The 25,071-nt window shown below is 41.2% G+C and overlaps 1 protein-coding gene across 2 annotated transcripts in view; it reads right to left on the bottom strand.

The window, feature by feature from the left end:
- Window positions 1-25,071, bottom strand: part of KLF12 (KLF transcription factor 12) — a 250,695-nt gene that overhangs the window by 55,053 nt on the left and 170,571 nt on the right. Inside the window, exons 5-6 of one of the 2 annotated variants that reach the window (XM_050904115.1) lie at window positions 20,671-20,806; window positions 7,982-8,041 (exon numbers count right to left, since the gene is read on the bottom strand). In XM_050904115.1, coding sequence (XP_050760072.1) covers window positions 7,982-8,041; window positions 20,671-20,806 — 196 coding nt within the window. The remainder of the gene's footprint in view (window positions 1-7,981; window positions 8,042-20,670; window positions 20,807-25,071) is intronic. The other variant, XM_050904124.1, reaches the window with a different exon arrangement.

The raw sequence follows: 25,071 nt of genomic DNA on the forward strand, positions 1-25,071 counted from the left end.
TCTGCCTTTTTCAGATTGGCTCCTCTCTGTATTGCACAGCGACACACGAACTGTTCAAAGATCTGTGTCAGGAATTCCCTTCTCCCATAACAACAGGGCTCAGCAAAACCTCTTACTTGATATTTGGGTGAGCTGCAATGTTGTGCAGCAGAAGGATTAAGCACCACTTGCCTCTCATTTCATTCTTCTGGGCAGAAAAGCAGATAAGTAACCCAACAGAAAAGGTAACCATCACTAACAGTATTTAAAAGAGAGGAATGCTGCCTTTTAATGATAAAAATACAAGCTAATTATGTATTGCATTTCCATATACAACTAGTTTAATACAAGTTCTTGGAATTCACGTTTACTTGAAGCAGTAAGCATCCTAACATCCAAAATTTCTCGTGAAATTTCTCTGGACCCTTGAGTTTAGTGACACAATAAATGCATACTCTCTCAAATAGCTTAGTAGGCTTTAAATGAGCTTTTAAGGTATCTTTTTAACCAATAATTTTTAGAAACAGTAACAATAAAAGTGGGAAAAACCTAATTCTTAAAAGGAAGTTTTTCCCTCTCCGAGAGCAATGGAATGGGTCCCCAGAGCTTACTTTTTCCTGAGAAAACACTTCATGAATAATCAATGCACAGGCCAATTTCTCAATAAGCACCAAGCCTTGAAACACACCCAGTATTCAGCAATCTCTGTGACTCTGGCCTTTAAACTGTAACACTTTTTGCCTTGCCCTCCCCAGTTTCCCAAGCTTCCTTTATTTCTGTTCTTTCTAGCAACTAGGTAGGTAAGCAGAAGCAAAATTCGAGCAGTGGGAGCAAGCTGGGGCTAATTTGCACCTTATGAATTATTCAGGCCCTCCTGATTCCTGCACCTGCACCGAGGCAGGAAGCTTGCGAGGAACAGTCATTACTCTTCTCTTGGGTTTGCACAAGCTCAGTTACTGCTCAGACACTTTGTTCTGTAACCAAGGGCTTCAGGTCTTGTATTAAGCAGTAGAAGTGGGGGAAAAAAAATAACGTCACATTGTCCACCCCACCCTCCGCTGCCCCTAACCCAGGATAATAATTCAACCCCTTCTGAGACAAATTGTAGTGTGTATCAGACTACTGAATTCATCTCACATATGCTAATCCGGATCAGAGCATCAGCAGAGAAAAAACGAATGTGTGCACGAGCTGGTCTCATCAGATATTTACTCAGCTGTATTAGATTGCACGTTTAAACTTCTCCCTAGCTCAGCAGGGAGTATTTCATGTGCATCAAGTATTTCACATGCTAACTTGATCATTAAGGCATCCTTCTCCACAGATACAGAACAAATAAATTCTCTCCCTGGCATTCTGGCTAACATCAGGGGTACTAACAGTTTAATACTATTGGAAGAGCCTGTATCGTGCTTTCAACAGGATGGATTTAACGAGGAAATAGGTCTTTTCCATCTTCATCTACTATTATCTTGGTAAACAGAATGTGACACCTAACTGCAAATGCAGATATGACCCATGAATGTAGACAGCCATTAGGAACATTTGCAGAGAGCAGATACAAACCAATTAGCACTATGAACACTTTAAGATAACGGTATTTTTTTGAGTTAATATGCTAAGGCAGACAGATCTAAAAGTATTATGCAAATTGAAAGCAGCAAACACCATCTTTACTGTATCTCATGTCCACAGTTGCACTGAATATCTTTGGGTCTTGTCCTTTATTAACATGCCGTCATCAACAAGTTCTCCAGTTAAAAGATCGTCTCATTAATCCCAAGCAGCTAAGCATCATGCTTTGATTGATTCAGTAAAACAGATCTGTGGCAACTGATAATGAAACCTCTTTAATCCCTTCTTCCAAAATAACGAGTCAAACACAAGTGTTAAGCATTCAGAAAGGTACAGTCAATCCTTATCAAATCTTCGCTCTTCTTCTTTCTATGCCTAAAGAAGTTAATTCATTTTCCGTTCGATGCAGAATGCATGATTGGTCCTACGCTCATTCCTATCCAATAATAGGTACTCTGGCTCTTTTTTAAGGTATTTTAATCAGGCATGTAAACATGTCTTATTCTTTGATGCTCTTTCATTCAGCATCATTAATCCCCAGCATGAAATCAATAGACTTAAAACATTTAATCACGTCAAAATGCAACATACAAATCCACAAATGACTTTAGCTCATCACACACACTGAATAGCTTGCAAGTTGGAAACTACGCCTTCTTTTTGCCATGGGAATCAGCAAACTCTAAGCTAGTCTTTCATTGAAGTAAACAGATTCTCTCTCCAAGTATCTGCCATTAGGTAAAAAAAGATGTTGATAAACAAAACACGGGATTTTCTGTTTGCTCTGTCATCTTTTTTCATCCCTTGCGGTCACATTGGCCTTATGAGAAATACACTTGTTTTACCGCAACCTCTTGACAGTACGCATGTTTAAAAAAGTTTAAAAACAATTACAGTAACTGGGTTACAGAATGTACTGGAGGTGCAAGGGAAGGGAAAAACATCTTTGCAGTTGTTTATTTTCCTTTTTTAACAGCACACATTGTTTCTCTGCTTGAAAAGAATGCATAAGGGACAACAATCATAGTCGCTTTTTAAAAAAAAAAAGAAGATAATTTGCTTCAACTTATATATGATTTCCAAAGCCACTGTGATACAGAAAGTGACAAGAATTTAATGGGGTAGAAATCATGGCTGAGATGTAAAAACTAAGGACAGCCAGCTCCATCCTTTGATAGGCAAAAGGGCAGAAACAGGTAAACACGGAAAAGGAATACTCTAGATAATGGAATAATATCTTTAATTCTACTACATTAAAAAGCACTGAAAGCTTGCTCATTTGAAAGGAGAAAATATAGTTTGGAAAGTGAAATACATGGAGAAGTGTGGAAACCGGTGTGCTGAAACTCTGATTTGGGAAGCAGGCACCCAAAAACCTTCCTAGGTCCATGACTGCATTCCTACCCACTGTCCCATGAACAGTCCTACCCAGCATGTCCCTAAACTCATGAGGTCCTTCACTGTTAAACTGGAGCTTCTTTGGGTACCTACCACAAGGCGTGTGTTCACACATGCTCTTTTTGGCAGGTGCCCATTTTCCACCTACAGGCAGGGCAACATCCTGACCTTTGCCTATGTCTTGTGAAACAGCCCCAAAAGGCAGGCAGAGTTTTGACGGCGGTGGCACTGGCAAGGTGCTGTATTGTAGCCTTGTGGTCAGGTAATTCGCCCAGGGAAGGAAGGACTTTGGTAGCAGGTCCTCTTCAGACAGAAGGGTGGATTCAGCATCTCCACCATCCCAGGAATAACCTGGCTGTAAGGACTCAGGGTCTTCTGCATGAGCGTCCATGGAAGCAAGGCTACTCTGCAACCAGGAATGCAAGAACCACGAGGCTAAAAGGTTGGGTAGAAAAGGGGGATCCTGGCTCCATACTAGAAATCTGGACACTCAGCTCCAAGAAGGGAACGGTGAAAGCTCTATTTCAGTATCCACAACTGTTTCTGTCCTAATGTTGCTTCAGGGAGTGCAGCCTACGGCCTCAGTCCTGTGCACGCTCAGGTAGGATTCAGGTTCTTCTTACCCCCACTCTCCTCATCCCATGAGTTCTGTGCTCCTGTCTATATCACGGCCCATATTCAGTAAGAAGTGAGATGAGATACTCCACTGCTCCCCAAGTATCTCATCTGATTAGGCCTGTGCCAAGGATTCTAATGATTAAAACACCCCTGCGATGTTTGTGGTGAGAACCTAAACCTCAGGTCTCCTACTTTGTTGACAAGCTAGTTAACGAAGTTTTCGTGCAAAAGGTAGGAATATTGCTGTTGCCAGCTTGTTTTTCAAAAGAATCATCCCTGCTCTGTTATCATCCAGAAAGGGCTATGTGGACTACCTCTGTGTGAAACAGATGCTTTTAGTTCCTACTGATTCCCTATACAGTTCGTAAGGACTTATCTAATGTAACTAGGCTGTATTCCTATGGAAGCACTTAACGTTCCCTAGGCAGTCAGTGAAGAGGAGTATACACCTAAACCAGATGGGTAGGGTCTCCTTTTTGGTCGCTCCTGAGACATGCAACTCTCTCCAGTGATTATAATGGGGAATTCAAGTGCTTTTCCTCAGAAGTCAGATCACCCTGAAATGCTTAATCTTGACATACAGGTGGAAGTTCATTGTCAAGTTAGGCACAAGTGATTTTTGGTCAAGTGTTAAAAAAGTTTTGTGAGTATGTAATAAAGATACCACTGCCTCCAGTGTAGCACAACGTGCTCTCACTACAGCTGAGTGAGGGAATGAAAATTTCATAGCAGGTATGACTAATCTGTACTTTACTGTAAGTATCTGAAGTCTTAGTGACCTCCTGATTTTGTAGTTTTTCCCAGTGAAAGTAATGTTTATGCACTGAGCTGCATGGAGGAAAAGGCGTAGATTAGGGAATAACTTCAAATGCTTCAGCTATCCTAGATGCATTAATTTTTCATTATCTCATTTATGAAAAAAAAAACCCCAAAACCTGAGGTAAAACTAAAGTATGTAATGAGGACATTCCAAATCAGGCAAAGAGAAGATCAAGCATCTTCCTCTGGCAGCGCTCTTAATTATTACCGGTAATGTCCTATTTGTTATCATCATCATTATTCTTTATCCTTTTTCTTTAAAAATGATCCAGATCATCTCCCCAAATGTGTATTTCTTTTCTGTTTGACAGAGGCTAGATTCAGTCATGGCTGAAAGCAATCAAAGTTTAGACATAAGAAATACTTTTTTTTAAAGCCTGTGCTCTGTAGTTACAATTTGGTCCTGGAGATGAATTGCAAGTACAGACTTGGGCCTTACATTCCTACTGACTGAATGGGAATCCTAACAAGTGAAACAGTGTATTCTGCAATGCTTATTTTCTTTTTGAACTGGTGACAAATGAGAACTACTGCTTCGAGTTAGTCTTACAAATGGCAGGAATAAAACAGAACAGTGCAAACGTTCATCTTTGAATAGTGGAGAGTCAAAGCAAACTAAGGTGAAAATGGTGTCCGGCACGGTAATTCAGATCAGGAAAGTCATCCAACTCCATAGCAGCTTGACCCTAACATAGCCCCAGAGGCAGTGCTACAGCTGCCAGCTAGACAGCTAGCCAAGAAGCTAGCAGAGGTGCAAGCCAAGAAGCCAGCCATGAACCCACATGCCAATGCAGGAAAGCTATATTCCAGAATTTGGCATCTGGGTCCTCCAGCTGCCAAACATCTCCCATCTGGCTGAGCCTGTGGAACGAGGTGTTAAAAAGAAGAACAGGGGTAAATTATACAAGAGCAAAAGCAGTACCGTTTGCGAGACACCAAGGATGAAGAGGCACGTTGTGCCCGCCAACATCTGAAGCTCACACATACTATCACTTTGTCACCAGTGAAATGGTGGATCAGGGCACTTCTGGATCAGGGGAGGCAGTATGGACAAAATGCTCAACATTTTACAGGAAAAGAACAGTTAGACATGTATGAACTGGAGCAACAGTCGCAGCCTGTGGCCATCCACAGAGGTCAGCAGATGCAGAACATTTGTGTGGGATCGGTTTTGAGTAAAACTTAACAGCTTTTAGTAGATTTCATGAGCCCAATAAAAAAAGGGGAAAAGAGCCTACAAAAAATGTTTCTTCAAGACTTCGTGATCCATTCTGTTCCCCTGCCACCACAAAGAAAATCAAATATCTAAGAATGTTTCCGTACTTTCATAACTAGAATACCACAATTTTGAGTGTAATTTTATGGAAGAATAACTTTCTTGAAATTTAGTGGAAAAACATAACTTTAGTAATGCAAAATTGAAAAAAAACCCCAAAACGGGGCATGCATGAAATTTCATTCAGATGTAAAATATATACACTCACATAGCTGTATTTAATTGTAGCAGAATTCACTTCTGACAAGCAGTTACTGTTCCTAAACGGCAATAGCTCCGTACTCCAAGAAGCAAGACCAGCTGTGATGAATACTCCTAGCAGTGTGAGCAGTTTTAAGTGCACCATAAGAATTCATACTTTCAAATGATACACTGACTTAAATACTCAACTCATTGGTCCCATTTCCACCTTTCACTCTACAGACAGGTCCACATGGCCTAAACGAGGTTTGACAGATGTGACTTTCTTGAACAATTTGGTCCTTTATTTTAAAAAGACATAGAAGACCCTATATCTCTCTTCCAAGTTTCTGGTTTTATTAGCAGTCATTTGGCTCACTAAAATATTACATTTCAGTCTCATCTCACTCCAGTCAGAGCCAATAAACTTTCAGTGGTTTAGAAGTGGTACATGAAATGACTTATGCCATCTTCATCTACATCTAACCATGTATGTTGTTCAGGGGGCCTCATTAGTAGGATCTCATATTCATTGTTATGGTATGGGTAAACTCTACGTATAAATCCACAAGCCATTTTTTGAGCAAAATATTAACAACATAAAAAAAAGAGCAAAAAAATTGACAACATAAGCCTCTTCCGTGAAAATGCTTCCTGTAGAATAGAAGCAAATACAATTGGTGATTATATAGAATATTATTGCTGATTTTGGCTCAAGGAGCCAAAATTGTATCTAAAATACACATTTATTTTAGAAACACAACATTTTGGGAGACTAGTAGGCTCTTCAGAATAATTTCTGAAGTTGCACTGATAATTTCAATCAGATCAAAGAAAATTCTAAGGATTTTTTTAAAACAAACATATCTTCTCAATGCATCAAATTCTCAAATTCTGCTAATATTGTTACATTTTTGTACCCAAGGAAACTTTAAAAGCTTTGTATGGGCTTTAACAGAGAAGTTGCTGCTGCTGCTGCTACTTTGAAAATGTTTGAGTAATAAGATCCTGCAAATTTTTAATATAAATACAACAGTTGTAATGCAATTAACTGCAAATTGGAGATAGGACTAGATTTGAGGAACAATTTCTGTATTTGAGTACTCATTAGCAATTTGAAAGTGTAATTGCTCTTAAACATACTGTCTTCTTAATTTTATTATGAAGCTTAGATCTACTTATAAATGTGAAGAATTAGATTTATTCTGCAACTTATTTGCTTATACTGAACGTATGACATTGTTTTTCCTTCTGTACTCCACAGACAGAGGGCCCATAGATTACTAAGAGCTGATAAAGTAGTGAGTTGATGGGTTTACACACTTGTCACACGATGAACACGACTCCAAAGGAATCTTTTTAGGGGCCCCTAAAACCAACCTCCCCGAGGGGGGAGGACAAACAAGCAAGCAAGCACACTAAGAGTGGACATTTCATTGCACTCTATTTTAAAACCCAATAAAACAACAGCAACGAATCCAACAAAAACAGGAACCCTATCAGCATTGGTACATCCCTTCTGTCATATGACATCATTTCTACTTGGGCAAGTGAGGTGAACCCAAGGCACCTTATTGCATCACAACGGTCGCTGAAACCTCCTAGTCACCCCCCACTGGATTTGTACATAAACTCTGCACTCTAAAGCAGGGCATCTACTAGGCGCATCACACAGTAAGGTTTTAAAATTTTGGCCTCCTTGAAAAAAAAGCAAGGTTTGCAAAGACCTCTTCCTACATTTTACAGCTTCGCTTGTCGACTGTTTCATGGTAACTGGCAATGACCCATTATAACATGAGCTATGTTGATTCACATTAACTTTGTTACTCAATTTCAGTAGACTATTTTGAACATTTTAAACTGCATTATCAAACATCAGACAGGATATTTTTTTTCTATTCTCTTATTTTAGTCATTGGGATTTGGAAAAAAAATTGCAGCTTTCCCGTGATGCACACCACCACCCTCCCAGCCCCAAAATACAAAAAGCAATAGCAAAAAACAACTTTGGACCTTCGCCAGCCCCACATATCCCCCAGCCATGACATAAAGAGGGAAAGAAAGCTGAAAAGCACTGCTACTAGACTTTGTCAATAAAACAGAACATTATATAATACACAATAAAATGCTTCATACCTGGAGTTGAAAAAACGAAAAGGGTTAACAGCTGACCTGGCACAGCCCCACATGCTCTCTCTGGAAATTGAACACAGACAATTAGGAATTTTAAGTTACCCCAAACAATTGTAGGGGACTTAGACAAGCTTGAGGAACACTTACTGCAAAGTAAGCACATAGCCTCAGTGTGGAAGGGACTTTAGGATTTTCCCATTCGCTTAAAACTCCTTCTTAAACTGAAATTGCTCTGTAGAGGTCCCAGCTAATGCTAAGCAAGTCATTAGGAGCTCTGCCATTAGTTTGCATGGGAGCAGAGTCAAAGCTTAAGGGCCCAGGTGTCACTTAGTGGTAATTCTGGATCATGGGGGATCATATTTTCTTATTAAAAAATAATCAGTGACCAAAAGGAAAACATTAACAAGAATCTAGAGCAGGCAGACATTGCACGAAGAGGAAATAGAGGCTGAAGCAAACGTCTGCTCCCAGAATTCTGCTGCTTAAGTAATATTATTCCCAACACATCACTGAAAAACCTAGCCTTTAACGCTTTTTATTTAAAACTGAGACTCCAGGGAAAATAGATAATCTTCTAGAATATTATTTGGAATATTGAACAACACAAATACATGATGTCATAGCTGTATAAACTCCTATGTTGGGATATGGACTACGTGGAATGCTCCTTTTCACTGACAAATTCTGATCCACTGCACACTGCATGTGCTCAAACAAGAAGCATCATACAGCTGGCTTTTGGAAACAGTTCTACCATGTCAGGGGAAAAAAAAAAAAGAAAAACCTGTAGAAAGCCAAGTCCATGAATAACCCCCTTCAGTCCTCTCTGTGGTTTAGACCTCAAATGTACTATGAAATTAGTCTGAGGCCAACGCCCAAGAAACTAGCAAAAATATTAGAATAACAACATGAATCATAAAAATGTTCTAGCACACTAGCAGTTGAATGCATTTGCATTGGAAACTGGAAACATTTTGGATCTTTTATACTGCTCAATTAAGATGTCCAGGTTGGCATAGTAATTGTTGAAAGTGAAAAGGAAATTTTCAAAGCAACTTCTCTTGATTTATATAATTGCACTTTCCATTGGCCCTTGGAAACCTACAAATAATCTATTTTATCCCAAGGTTTTGCACTGCATCTTTCGAACCGCTCACATTTCCTTGCTTCAAGCATACAGTAAATATTGGTCTTCTTTACTGTTTGCTTGATTTTGCCATTTGTTAAATGTTAAATTTCTGATAGTGACAGAAACCTGCTATCAAGACGACAAAATGATGTAAAGCATTTTCAAAGTCTAAGTTATTAGCTCTATCACAGCCTGACACTGTTTTTTTCCACCCTCTTTTTCCACTCTCCATGTAGAGTCTCTTCCTTTTTCAGAAACACATCTCAGGTACCTGTCCCATGGTATCACTAGGTACCGATTTTATTTCACAGTTGCGTCAGTACCTAATCAAAGGGCACTGGGACAAAATCTCCCCTACCCCATTAGCCCTCAACTGAAATCAATATGCACTGGAAAAATGGCAACTGGAAACCATAACATTGACTGTTGTCTCCCATGTCAATTAATTTATAATCATCTCTGTGTCTTATTGGAAAAATATTTATTCCTATAGCTGATACAAACAGCAATACATTACCCAGAAGTCATGACTAAATTTTGTACACTTCTTTTCATAAAGGTCCCTTTTTAACAACTAAGCAATAGGACAGGCAAAAATACAGTTGGTGAGGATGGTAAGTATTTGCATGCTGAATTTTTGTCAGTGGGAAATTTAGCAGATAACTAAAACTCTGGTTAGAACCTACAGTATCCAGGCACTGAAGCGAAAGACACCCAGACATCCTCAAACCAGCCTCACAGACACCTAAAACTTACTATGTTCCTCTCTGTTTGGCCTGAAAGCCAAATGGCTGTGGCCTCCCACCCAGCCTCTGCTCTGATCCAGAAACTGTAGGGAGAAATGCCCAACCCTTGCCTCTGGGGCTTGAACCTTATCTGTGCTATGAAAATGGCTAAAACACACCTGACAACACGGATTCAGCATAAAAGGGATCTGTAATAGTCAATTCCCAATCCAAAATACAAGTGTAGGAGGAAAAATAAGAGGAAAAGGATGTCGCTGTAGGACCATTGCTGAATATCTTTTGCATCCTAGCCTTGCGTTCCAGAATTGGCAAACGTAGATATCTGGCTTCCTGAGTCAGTGTTCTAACCACTAGGTTTTATGCCACATGTGGCTGGCTGCACCACTGCTGCTGCTGGCCGTCACATTTTTAAACAGAGTGAAGGCTGGTAGGAAGAGGACACCATGCTCTGGGTTTTAAAACAGGTAGAAACAGGTAAGCTCAGAACAAAGTACTCGATCTCTTACTTTCCACAATGTGAAGATGGGAACATATGCTGGTTTTTTTTTTTTTTCCCCAAACTATATTTTAATGAATAACTAAAGGTCAGAAGCCCAAGCTCCAAAGAGAGCAGACATGACTCATAGCCAAGTACCTAGCAGGTAACAGCAGCCCGGCTCTAGAAAGCTGGTTGCTCTGCCTGTTGAACTTCAGAGCATTTAACTCTGTGTTGACTATACTGTGGTATGTGTAGGTGTCTTGATGCCTTGTGTAGGTGCTCTGGAACACTGCTGGAGCCAATCACCTATTTTATAACCTCACAATGCCTCAAAGCAGGCAATCTGCATTTCGTCTCAAGTGCCTGTGCTGTTATGGTTCACCTTGGTTCTGGGTACTTGCACTATTTCCCACGTGTTGCGAGCATATGGGGATAGCGGTACCTCTATGCCATGCAGTATATTGACAAGGATGTACCTGTTACAGAACTGCATGTACTTGGTAGTTCCTCTCAAGCAAGAGGAAAAACACATTTTATTTTGACTATGCCTTAGTAGTGGCTAAGAATCTCAGAAACGATGTGGTGATACAGAGAGCAAATAGTTCGGAAGTGGAAATACTGAGTGCAAAGGGAATCAACCTGTTCAGCTGAGTAAATAATTTTCAGCAAGTAATTTATTATACAACATTATCCTGTTACTCTACTTTTGAAACTTTTATGACTGAGATTTTGGTCATTATTCCAGTTCCTCCTGTGAACTTATTTACAAATGGTTTGACTGTTTGGCCCTGATAAGCAACTGATCACAGAAACAGCAGTGGTCATCAGTTCTTAAGAGAAACACCATGGTGACTTCTATGTGAAGTCATCTGTCTGTCTGACAGCATTGTGTGTCCCTGATCTATCATGCAGTATCCCAGCCCTATGCTAAATATCGTATTTTCAATGCAAATAATTGAGGGAGATATTTTGACAAGATTGAGACTCCTGCTGACTTTTAATGAGTACATAAATGCAAGTATTTCTTTTTGTGCCTGCTGGCAGGTTCTGTTCATTTCCAGGTTATTTCATTTTTCAGGCTCTGTTTGCAACGCTGGAGATTTCTGCCAGCAGCAGATACTGTAGGCAGGCCTCAGGATGAGCACTTCTTAGGGCAGCCTCTGACCCAAGTACCTGCCAGCCTGCTCTACACTGCCTGAGCTTAGCAATACATGCGAGGCAAGAGTAGTTTGGCCATTGCTGCCTCCTCTGATCCACCCTGGTCTCTTCCTTATTTTCTGCCTGCCTCAGTTTTCATATTTCCTTGCACCGTTGTACCCTGTGGCAACTCAGTATATCCCAGAAGGGGAAATAAATAAAAACGTGACCCAAAACTTCATTCTTGACACATCTTTTGTTTGTCACAGCTATAACAATGACCGTGCTCAGCTTGACTCTGAAACCTGTGACTATCGTTACTTCTGACACACCTCAGGTTAGATGCTATTATCTCAGCCATTGCGTTGCTTTACTCCTTGTTTCAGCCTTCAATTCCTTTCATTTTGGCTACAGTAACTTCATACGTGTGGTGGCTTTAAGCTCCAATTATCCTTTTCTTGATGTGTCCAAAATAGTAACACTCATGTCCTCAGTCACATACACATGGAGAAAGACACCTTCTTGGCACATGGGCTCAGCACAAAAAACTCTTCCATATCCATCATCCAGGAACTTCCTTTCACTCCTCTTTATCTCCAGCCTAAAAAGAACTTGCTGTGAGAAATGAGGTTGCAGTGGAGTCACTACTAGTGAAAGAGGATTGAACTAATAAAGGGGAAAACCTAGCACAATCTTTTCCCACTGTGCAGGAAAAAGGAAAATGGCAGAAAAAAAGTGTTTGTTTTTTTTTTCCAGATCCCTGTATTCACATGCTCACTCAATTATGCCTTGCTAAACATTGTTCCCCTCTTAATAGTGCCCTCCTTTGCATGCAGTTTACATACCTGTGACCTATACAACTTTTTTTGTGTTTTTGCATGCATTGATCTAAACACTCAGGAAACATTTTTCCATAAATCAGAACAAGCACTGCTATTAAGATTTAATTGTGCTGCATGTTTGTCTGTCACAAAATCACAGGAACTGCCTTATGGAAGAGGAAAGATAAAAACTTATCTGATCTAGATAATGAAAAAAGAAGTAATTTTGGCTCAAGTGACAGCAGAGGACAATGCTCTTTCTTTTTCTTATCAGTAAGTCAAGGTAGCGGTTCACTGAGGTAGTTTTATTGTGGCTTTTTCTGGCAGTGTTCTGCTATCTAATCCGCACTGATGAGTATTTGCTACAGCTCTCAATTTCTTACTGCACTCAGCTCTGCCTCTGCTTTCTGTGCTGATTTAGAAAGAAGAAACAGAAAAAGCTGAATAACGAATCACTGGGGAAACAGCTGCCAAATAGGTGTACAAACTGCTAACTGGGTAGCTGTAATGCATAATGATATTTATAATTCATTCTTCGGTGTCATGCTCTTCAAGCAATTACACAATGCCTGCCTCCCTATCAATAAAATGCATTTCACATATCTAACCACTAATGACTCAGGCTTCACTCTGGAGCAACACATTGTAGTGGATTAAGCATGGGACTAGAAGGCAGACATTCCTGATCCCAGACCATCCTCTGCTTTGCTGCATGGCCTTGAGCAAGTCACTAACCTGCGGATAATTATAATATTTGAACACACAGGGGACCTGTACAATTTAATTAGTTAATGTTTGTAAAGCTCTCCAAAGATAAAAAGTGCTACATGAATTATAATCATACACTATTGTTTTGGGGCATTTTATTCCAAAGCACATTTGTGTAAACATGTTTAGTAATGTAAAATCCCAATAACGGCAAAGTTTAGTAACTACCTTGAAGTGATTGGCACTTCTTAGACTAAAATTTGAATTAATTAAATTTAATCTATTTTTGAGAAGACAATTATATGAGACAATTCAATACAGACACTGAACTGAAGCTGGGAAACAAGATCTTTGAAAGTTTGCTTGTGATGGATAAAGGTAATGAAAGAGACATACAGAAAGTATCTGTGAATCCATACATGTTACAAATACCTCTCTTGCTGCACCATGCTGGTCCCCAAAATAGCCTAAGTGTTGAGTTACTTTTTTTCTTTTTAGCATCGAGTTCTGTTACAGTTTTAAGATTAATCATTAGACCTAATGAAGTTAATGGTAAAACTCCTCTGGACTTTAGCAGAGCCAGGATTCCTTGATTCCTCCAGCTTATTATGCACTTAATTTAAATATTTCTCTTAAAAGGAAAATATTACTCCTAGCAATGGTGTGATAAAATACGTATTGAAGAGCAATGTCTAGCACTTCAAAGTGATTCAAAAGAAGAGAACAGACACCCTAATGGCAACGTGTCCTTGCTCTAGATTCATCTACTCAACAGTCATGGCAACTTACTGTTATAGGGGAGATAGGAAAACATAATTTTGTGTAGACCAAGCTAAAAGCACTTTTATTTTCAAATTAGCTTTCTTCAGGGAACAATTTGACAATATCCCTATCTCCTAATACACTGTCACTTAAGCAATACTGTCCTTTCAAAGCAGGCAGCAATGTCAATTTCTTTGTAGAAGCTTGCTTTTGATTTACAATTGCTGTCCACCTGGCACTTGTTCCTAATGATCGCTGGCTGATGGGAAATCTGTTATCCTGGCAAAAGGCTCTGGGACATATACCGGCAAATTTCCACACCAAAAATCCTAGAATCTCTGTGCATGCACAGAATGACATCCTTTGATTTTACTGCCCAACTGTCAAATTATTAAACTTTTTTTTTGGTAAAACATCACATATGCAAAAAAAAAAAAAAAAAAAAAAAAGAAAAAGAACCTTTTTAGAATAGTATAGGTCCATTTGGATTACTGAAACCAAAGGCTCATAGTTAGTGCTTAAAGAGCAATTCCCAAAGGTATATAGCGCTTTCAAGCTCTTGCAGTAGAAGTCCTTAGTACAGCTTTAGGCACAGTTTTTATATACAAACAGAGGATTCTGAGAATTCAAATTCTACTAGAAGAAAGTTTGTAAAGTGCCATATAAATACAGTGCAGAAGAAGTCAGTACTTCTTTAGTGAGTTATCTGAACTGCATGTAGGTAGGAGAAATCACACCTATAGTAGTTGCATAGGCCCAAAGTTTAGATGTACTGGTTCAGTTTCTTCTTGAGTCACAGACTTCCAGCATGGCCTTAGAAAATCACGTAGAGGGGGATTCCTCATATGTTTGAACATTCCTTCAGCAATGTTAAGTTTTATGACTCTCCCTAAGCCGTTCGTCCAGGCTCCTTTATAACCATTGGGGAAGGCAGGCACCTCCAAAAGGTAGATGATCACAACTGATGAGATGATTGGACCTAGAAGTATGCACATCTCTCCACTGAGGAAATCCAAAATACTTGAGCCTAACTTTTAAATAATTACATTGTGAGAGATGAACCTTGCTGCAAGGATATGTCCAAACTGGACAGTCCAGTACTGCCCAGAAGTTCCCTAAGCTAGCTGAGACACAGCACACCTCTGCCAGCTCAATGGTGCCCTTGGGTCATTAGCCAGCTTCCAACCCAGTAACACTGTTCACTGCAGAAATCTTTTCTTTTCTGCCACAGGATACATACCTGAGACTGCTGACAAAAAATAAAACAAAACTAGAGCAGAAACATCCCTGAAATTATGACACTGTGGGGGAATCAACCATAATGCAGATGACTGCCTGCCTTACAGGGCTCTACATCACCAATGTGTTTCACTTACGTATCTGCATACACACGTCTATTCATGTTTAATAAGTCAGTTCAGTTTGTAGAGTGACTCTGGAGGAGGCTGAGGAGAAGCCCCACTGCATAACAGCTTGTGGGGAGGTGGGAGGCCCACGGGCAGTTCTGCTTTCTGAGTGTGGGGTCCAATTTGCCCCCAGGACCGTTGCAGCAACAGTGTGATCTTCTGCTCTAAAGCCTTACTGCAATGGAAAAACGCATCCCAGACTTGGGAAATCTTAATGAGAAAAGTAAAATTGAAACTGACGTATTCCCATGATTTTGCTTTAGACCAATTAGCATTCTCCAGTGAAAAAAAATGCTTTATTGAGAAATTCTGGACCAGCACTAGTCAGTTCTCCATCTGTAAAATCACCATCCAATTGTGTGCCAGTTTTAAAATGAGCATTTGTTCACGGAGGGCGGATGTACCAGAGGAGAGAGAAGCAAAGTTCACACAAGTACTGCCAAAACACCCTCGCTTATGTTTCTTGGAGACTCAGGACCAAGTATTTTGTCTGCAAGTAGAAGAAAAAACTGAGGTGAAAGTTCCCTATAATGAATAGCACAATGGTAGTAATGATTGCAGCTGAAGCAGGAAAACAGACAATATCAGTGTAGAAAATGAATGGCTGATGGGAACACAGTTATAAACCTCAAAAGAGATAAAAATCAACCACAGAAGTTGATTTACATTGAAGAAGAGGAGGGAGGAAAAAAAGAGATCTAAGGAGAAAAATTCAGACTTGAAAAATACAAACCAATTTAAGGGAGTACATTGGCACTGTGGCTATGCTGGCTGTCTGCTGTGGAATTTCTTTTTTGCTAGTGCAGTACCCAAAACTATCTTCTACTGCATTGCAATAATAAAAGCCAGCAGAATTTAAAAATAAAGTAAGATGATCACATTAGCATCAATGTATCAATCACATAATGTAGCCAAAGAGAACAGGGGTAGGGTCAAAGCTCCTAATCTCATTTTCATACAAGCACTCAGTGGCACCCAGCTCAGCGCAAAGAAGAGTTCACACTGAAGGTCACCATGGTCACATCCAAATGACAAATCACATTTCTATGAATTAACTGCAGCTGTAACTACAAGTATTCAGGATTTCCTCTCTGAATTTTCTGTCTCTCCATTACCCTAGAAAAACAAGAAGCTATCTTAAGCATCATCAGTTTATATGCACAATCCATCTTTTCCTTGACATTATTTTAAAGAAAAAATGGTTTTGTCAAATGGGTTCCCTCTGCCTACAACCCCTAAGGAGAAAAAGTCTAGAGAGAGAAGGAGGAATTTCTGGATCTTTGGAGTGTTACCAATACACTGATCAAAAGTTCATGCTAAAAATCACCCTCTGCCTCTCCTGCTTCTACCCTCAGCCTCTTCAAGTAGGAGATCTTATGTTGTGCGTGTTCAGGGAGAGAGCTGCATGCTGTAAAACAATGTATTTTACTGCGCGAGTGTGCAGGGAAAGAAGGAGTTGAATGCCCTGCTCAGGGTTTGCATTACTATGTACCATGGAGATGGCTCCTGAGCCCCACTGCATTGGGGCTGCCTACAGATGGAAGGGCTGCCAGGCTGAGGGAACAGCATGTTGCCTCTGAGGGGGGCCCTTAAAAAGTTTTACTGGTCTTCTAGGGCTTCATAAAGATTTCTAGAGCATATCTGAGATTTGACCGTGAATATATGATGCTATTCTTGCTGCGTAATAAGCATCAGTGGTGTCAGGCGTATAGAGGCAAATCTGCTCTTTGTTAGAGAGCTACATGTCAAAATGAGTTTGTAAAACACGCTACAAAAAGGATGAAATGCTGCTTACAACGCAAAGCCCACTGAAATCTACATATTGCTGCAATATTTATTATCAGCCAGAGCACATTATCTGAGATTAATAAATTATTCTTAGTCTGTATTATGGTAAGGCATAGCAACTGCCATAAAGCAGCACTGTCACATAAAGAAATTTCACCAAAGTGCCCTGCTTGAAATAATGACTTTGTTTATCTATAACTTTACAATATTGATTGGGTTTGCTGAACTGAAGAAGGACTATGAAGTCATTCCAAAAGAACTACTGAGAAGTCTGGAAGCTCAGCCAATATAAAGCCAGCAGCAAGAAGGCAATTTCCCTGAGAAAAAGTAATCATACTTGGTTATTTTACAAAAATTCAAGCAAATTACATTCTGTTTAAGTAAATAAGAACTAATGCCAAACATGTGGCTTTTAGTGTCTGATTGTCACAATTTTTACTGGTAAGAATTTTTTTCTTCTAAGACTATCGTGGACATGAAACAAAGCAGCAACACAGGCAGATGCCTTCCAGTTTCACAGGACATGAAAAGCAAAGCTTTCATATAGCATTCCAAACTGTCCTGTGACCCAGCCACATAAGGGTAATTTCCAAGACAAGCAGCTTAAAAATGGCTGTATTGAAACAACAGTTCCTCCCCAAACACTGACTAGTTGATTTCCTTCAGCTCGTGGTTAAAACCTTGGCACTGCTAACCCCACCTGGCAGATTTAGATCCAAGGGAAGATGCTGGAGCATTCAGTATCGTCCTGTCACTCCCAGCTTCTGGCACGCTGACTCCCCAGCCAGGCGGCGTGGATTGCCGTACCCTCACCTCACACCACAGATCTGCAGTGCTGACACGTGTGTCCCAGGCAACTGTCTGCATCGCCTGCAGTCAATGGAGAGGAACGGGTGCTTGTGGGCTTGAGTGCCTGTCTCTCCCTAAATTAGACAGCTAGAATAGGTCAAAAGAATTACCGCCTGGGCACACCAACTGCTATCCAGCCTGTATGCAGGGAGTTGAGATAACTAGCTTGGATGCAGATACCTACGTTGCAGATGTCTAACTAGGCAAGACAAATCCTGAAGCCCACAGACAGCACACAGGGAAAGTCAGGAGCCTCACCAAGGCAATACCCCACAGCCCCACACATTGCGTGAGGGGCTGCACAGGACCGACCCAAAGCAAATACCCACCACAGGGTATTTTAAATCCCCTTGCTCCTGGAGAATAGGTGGCAATAGGCAAATATATATACATACATATATATATACTTATAATCCTTATGCAGAATAATTTAAAACATGTCTGAAAACCAACCAGGAAAAGGTCAACTGTTGTCTTGCACGTGCCACCAGCATCTACAAACTAGGCTTGGTATTTTGTTTAACAAAGACAAGATTGCACAACAGCAATCTGGTACTGAAGGAGAGGGTGCTGCCATCCCTTTGGAGGTGCCATGCTGTACTTCCCAGCCAGTATATGCAGGAAGTTATTTTTTGTTGTTAACTGTATAACTATTCACGAGAGCGAGCTTACAAGCTCACTTAAGAAAGAACACACTCTGTGGGACAGTATCCTAGACTCTGAGGTCCAGCTTGCCTCGCTTAGGCACTGAGCTTAGACCTACGCTTTGCTGCCTACTGAAGCAGTCTTTCTATGCATACCCCTACGCTGCCCGGTTATTCAGCAGAACAGTAGGTGCCTTTCCACGTCCTCAGAGGAAATTCCTGTCTGCTAAGTTTAGATGCTGAAATTGAGCACACAGGATCTCCCTTTGGAAGGCTTCAAAGGCACTTTCCTCTCTGCAACAAGGGTACGTAGAATGCGGGCTTTTATTTTCAGTGGACTGCTTTGCTAAACGTCTAATATTAAGGTATGTTAGATGCCTAAATTCAGAATAGAGCCTGCCTGTAAGGCACTGTATTACAGACCAAGAAAGGAATGGATTAAGCGAAGTCGGTAGAATGTGCTAACATCTCTTTTCAGCTCAGCAGCTGTATGTGTGGTGTCTGTGACTGAGAATGAAGTGAAGAAGATGACAAATTGCAGATCACAGTCAAATTAGATTTTCCTAATGGGGCTTTTGAAATAAACTAACAGATTACTGTTTAAATAAAACCTGTAACAAGGATGAGTTGATGTTATATTATTAAATTTCTTAATTTAATTCTTAAGCTCCAGAGCCGGCCAAGTAATATTCAACACATTCACCTTCACAAACTGTGGAATGCATTGTGGAAAAGCTAAAAAAGCTTTTCATGGTTTGACCAGTTCTCTAAGTGTTCAAGCAATATCAATCACAGAGAACAGTATCTGCCTGCCAGTTATATATTAGAAGTATTTGCTAGCGCCCCACGCTTCCTCTTTTCAGTAATTAGACTGAACTATTTAGTGCAAAATCATGACGGGTTGTTTTATTTTTCTGGCTTATTATGTGTGCTATAAACTGAGAAAAAAATACTTAGCACTTCAGGGCCTGGTGTTGTAACTAACGAATTCAAAACACATGCGAGGCCTGTCTATCAAGCAATAGTGTCACTGGTGAAGAAACCTTCCCTTCCTTTATCACCGTCAGAAGGGGAGCATGCTAATTACAGTGAGAGCCAACGCCTTGCCTTGCCCACAGAGACCTCCCTCTCTGCTTAAGGGGAATATAGGTTTGAGGATCACAGTTACTGTGCTTGACTAGAAGATGAATTAGCAGATGTCTGGTGAAAATGCAAAAAAAGTAGTTTCTCCTCAAACATGGCTTAGAAACGTCAGCTCTTTTGGCTATTGATGGCCAGGAAAACAAAGCAAAACATTAAGTACTTTTAGATACCACGCTAAAACATTTAAAATGCATCTATAATAAATTATATAATAATAATGTCTAATGGCCTTTATTATATCCCTTCCTATTTAATAATGTCCAGAATGCCCATATTTTGAACCTCTCAGATAAATTAACGTGTTTTGTGGGTCTAGCACAGGCTTCAGTGCCTGGAGGCTCTAGTTCTATTTCCAGCTCTGCTTCAGACCTACAGGGTGACCTTTACGCATAACCTCATTTTCCTCACCTATAAAATGGGGATATTAATACTTATTTACCTCACAGTTGGTTCCCTTCCAGCTGCTACAGTGACTGAGCAAGCTCATGCATCTACAGAATTGGTAATGTTCATGATAAACTGTTTCTTTTTTTTCAAACAAGCAATACAGACATTAAATTAAGAACTTATTTGTCCGTCCAGTGAGGAAAAGTACACAGAAAAATAACAGCAATGGAAAAACTGTTCAAAGCCCCTCACTAATTTCCTTTCAATGACACTGTCCTTCAGGAGAAATGTAGGTAGCTCCTATTTGACAGCAACTAGAATGAACTTCCTGATGCTGCTTTCAGTCAAGAAAAAATTGCATGTTTTTTGAGTGAAAGTCTAACCTGGTCTCCCTTTGGAGAGGATATAAAAACACTGCAAGATTTGCAAGTAAATAAAGGGGAAGAAACAATTTCAGTTTGAAACTTTACCTAATAATGAGGGCAGAGAGAAAGAAAGGAAAGGAGAATCAGAGAGAGACGAGAGATACAGCCATCTCTTCCTAAAGGGAACAAAGCTACACAGAAGAGATGCTGCCAGGTATGCCAGCCCGCAGCTGGGGGGACACCCCTGAGGCGCCGCAGAGGGCCAGTGCCTCCATCGGCCCGGGAACACCTCGGCAACACTCATCTCGCTCTGGGAATGTGATACTTACTCTTGTACTGCTCTGGCTATGGAGAGCGCTGTAGATCCAGTTTCATTAACGCTATCTAAGGTCACATTTGGCAGGTCGTCATCATCACTGTCACTTTTAATTTGTCTGGGAGATAGGCCTCGGGGGTCCATTTGTGCTGGAAAGAGACATATAATGGATTAATATGAGCGTGCTGAAATTAATCTCGTCCCAGAACAACATCAGGGTGCACAACACATCCGCTTGCTCGGGCTGGATGGCACCGCTTGCACTGAGCTTCCCAAACCAGGTGATGGATTGGCAAAGTCACCTGGCGGTGCTACGGCTAGGCGCAAGCATTTCCAGCGGCATGCAGGCGTGCAAACACACACAGGCTACGCCAACGCATTTGGTGGACCTGAAATAAAACTGCACATATAGTATCTGTCAAAAACTCAGTTTACCCTCAAGTTACTTACTCTGCCTGTCTTCAGAAAGTGAAGAGAAAGGGCTACATCTGCTTTGTACAACGCAGCACTCTCGAGAGTAAATTTTACAGCAAAATTTCAGGAGCAATCTTTGATTCTGAGTGTTCATCATGAGATACCAGGCTGGGACCCATGTCACTCCAGTCAACTAAAATTTAGGCATCTGAAAAAAACCAGTTGTCCTGATTTCTGACTCAATTCAACACCATTGTCAACCTCTGAAGGAGCCTTGCCTCCACATTACACGTGGCAAAGCTGCTGCACGTAACTTCACACAGGCAACTAACTTTCAGGTGACTGATGTCGGGTAGGCCTAGTCAGATTTTTTTGAAAAGTCACGTAGTCTCAGGTCTTACGAATATCTGAAGATCAGGAAGTGCAGGATTGTTTTGTCCATCCACAGCTTACAGTATCCATACTGTATGGCAACAGTGTAGGTGTCGAGGTGCTGGCAGTGGGGCACTGCAGGGGCAGCCTCTGTGAGGAGAGGCCGGGGCTGTCCCGTGCCGGACACAGCCGGTTCCAGCCAGCTCCAACGGACCCACCACAGGACATGGCTGAGCCCAGCAGCCAAGATGGTGGTGCCTCAGGGAAAACATATTTAAGAAAGGGCAAAAAAAATGCCACATAGGCAGAGCGAGGAAGAAAGCGTGAGAAACAGCCCTGCAGACACCAAGGTGAGAGGAGACGGAGGGGAGGAGGTTCTCCATGGTGGAGCAGAGATTCCCCTGCAGCCCCTGGAGGGACCACAGTGGAGCAGGCTCTCCTGACAGGAACTGCAGCCTGTGGGGGACCCACACTGGAGCAGGGGAAAAGTGTGAGGAGGAAGGAGAGGCAGAGAGGAGCTGTTATGGACTGACCCCAACCCCCATTCCCCATCCCCCTGCGCTGCTCTAGGAGGGGGAGGCAGAGGAGCTGCGAATGAAGGAGTGAAGTTGAGCCCAGGAAAAGGGGGTTGGGGGGTGGTGGTTCTCACCATCCTAATCTACTTTTAATTAGCAATAAATTATATTAATTTTCTCCATGTTGAGTCTGGTTTGCCTGTGAAGGTAACTGGTAAGTGCTCTCCTTGTCTTTATCTCGACCCATGAGCTCTTCCACCTTCTTTTCTCCCCCTGTCCTGTTGAGGAGGGGGAGTGCAAGAGCGGCTGGGTGGGCATCTGGCAGCCGGCCATGATCAACCCACCAGACTTATGTTTTGTGCCAAAAAGAGGGAGGGGAGGGGAGGAGAGGGAGAGGGAGAGGGAGAGGGAGAGGGAGAGGAGAGGAGAGGAGAGGAGAGGAGAGGAGAGGAGAGGAGAGGAGAGGAGAGGAGAGGAGAGGAGAGGAGAGGAGAAAGGTAGGCTACCTGCCTTCCCTCTTATCTTGGCTGCTGCCCTCCACTGGGAAGAAAGCACAACCCGCATATGGGCAGGGGGAGGAAACAAAGAGACGGGTGTGGGGGGGACTATGGGGCACAAGTGTGACCTGGGATAGTCCCGAGAGGAACTGGGGGTTGCTTGTGTCAGGGGACAGACCCAGAGACAGACTTCAGAGGTGATGTAGAGCAAGAGACATTCCTCCCCACTCATGAAATACCACGTAGGATTAGTAAGTGCTGAGAGACACCGAAAGCAGCTGGAGTAAAAAGCAAAACTGGAGCGATGCCTGACCCTGCAAGGGAGGCGCGGGAAGGGGAAAGACAGGCAAAGAGATTTGTTTAAAAATGTGTTTATTTTGTTTGGTCAGGTGAAATAGTGGAATCCAAGATTATTTATTTAAAGAGCTAACTGTTGGAGTTTGTTAGCTTGTGCTCTCCTGTATTGCAGGGTCAGAGAGAGGACACTTTCTGGGTCTTGCGACATGCTTTTCAAGAAAGGTAGCTGTCATTCCTACTCAACTCTGGCTAACCACAGCCCTGGACAACAGGTATCACAGGCTCCCTTTAGAGATCACGAACAGTTCAGCGGGCCTACAGCTAGAGAGCAGCTCCAAAAACCACAGTTAAATTTCCCATTTTGCCATGTTTCTTATGTTACCATGTTCACTGACTCTAGAAAAGGGACTGAGTTACGCTGAAAAATGGGAGGGCTGTACATACTCCAGCAGCTGTGCAGCCGTAACAGTAGCACTGATGGATAGCTGGGCTCTTGAAAAGAAACCACTCCCCATAGGAGTGATGACTCAAGGGAAAGTTGGTCTTAAATTTTCATTTATGTCTTAGCTGTGAACCACCTCTGAGTAAAAGAACAGTGAGAGATCATAACTACCCTTCAGCTGCATTTTTTTAAGGTTAAAGAACTTCAGAGAGAAAATACTGTTAAAATATGTTCAGTAAGATGATGCAACAACCCCTTCTGCAAGCACAGTGCATTTACAGATGCACAATACGACTTCTAGTAGCTTTCTACTAGCACAGTTTAGATGCCTCAGTAATACTGGCTACATTTGGACTGCTTATTATTTCTTCATGTATGGTAAAGAAAACACCTTTTGCTTATCAAAGCAAAGACTGTTGACAATGAACAATGACCTGCATGAGACAAACATACAGCAACTTAGAAATTGTTCAAAACATTTAATTGTTCTAGAATGAGCACCATTCTGACTGTGCTTCTTAAAATCACGACTTACACATGATCGTATTCAATGCATACTTGAGCATGAGGGATAATCCAGTATTTGATTTAAGAGCAACTGAACCATCTAGTCAGCTGATTTAGCCCCAGAAAACTATTTGGAAAGAAGTGCTACTTCTGCCTTGTTCCCTAATGTTCCTTCTTAAAAGCAACTTTGAGTATGAGATCATTATTACTTATTTCATTACTCCTTCAGTTCTTCTTAAAGTGTATCTCGTTACAAGAAGTTATATGTTTGTATCTGCCCAATATTTAAATGCTGCTATATGTGATGCTTTTATGAAAGCTAGTGTTTGTAGATAAAATTAAAATTGTAACAAAAAACTATGTATGCGAGACTTCGTATTAACTGTGGCTTAATCTGACTTGCACTACAGCAAAAGTTTGAAGTAGCTAGCTCAGAGACTTTCTTAATGTTTAAACCTAAGCCTAACCTGAAATCACGAAAGTTGTTACATAATTTAGTCTGTAATACAGTTATTATACACCAATTTTGATCACTTAAGCGTGAATACACCTACATAAAAAGAGACAGTATAAATGTATATAAAAAATCTTACGTACTTTTGTTCCTTATAAGCCACGTTGTTTCATTATTGTTGCAGATTGCCAGCTCTTAAGATATTATTGAGACTCCTATGATATTTGGTGGCATTTTTAGATTACCAGAGGAATGTGTTAGGGTGAAAACTCTCAATTACCTTCTTTTTGTTTCTGCTCGGTGAGGTAAATCCTACTCTGTATACTCCTAACACAGTCACGAAGTTGCCAATGGGGTTGTGCTTTTGCACCTACAGATCATTTGGCCCACTGGGCACAGTTTGCCCAACCAGACGCCAATGTTTCCGCACATCACGAGGTGCTGCAACACGTGAGCATGGTGAGAACAAAAGGCGAGGAACGGAAACGTATCAGTGGGCAAATTCAAAGGCGGGCAATTCAAGGACATTTTTTCTTATATTTTTGCAGCGAACCTAACTAAAGATGATAATTAAATTAGAGAATGATTTAGGGATTATTCCCTTATTTTTTAACGTCGGCCCACATATACATCCTTTTTTGTCTCCCTCTCCATTTGTGACCTCTTCTCAGCTTGCAGACTTGGGTGGCTGAGGCGTTGGGGAGCCAAGGTGACTAACCAGGAGGCTGAACTTTGCTGCTGCCAGCTGGTGTAAACTGCCCTGTTTTCTCATCAGCATGGCTGCAGCTGCTGCGGGGAAAAACAGCCTTTAAAGCTATTCTCCTCCCCCAAAATGAGCCATGTGAATAACCAACTGGCCGAAAGCCTAACAGATATCTCCTCCTCACCACTCACTACAGTGTGCAAACTGCAGTAC

This window comes from Gymnogyps californianus, chromosome 1 (genome assembly GCF_018139145.2).
Source record: "Gymnogyps californianus isolate 813 chromosome 1, ASM1813914v2, whole genome shotgun sequence".
NCBI classification, from domain to species: domain Eukaryota; kingdom Metazoa; phylum Chordata; class Aves; order Accipitriformes; family Cathartidae; genus Gymnogyps; species Gymnogyps californianus.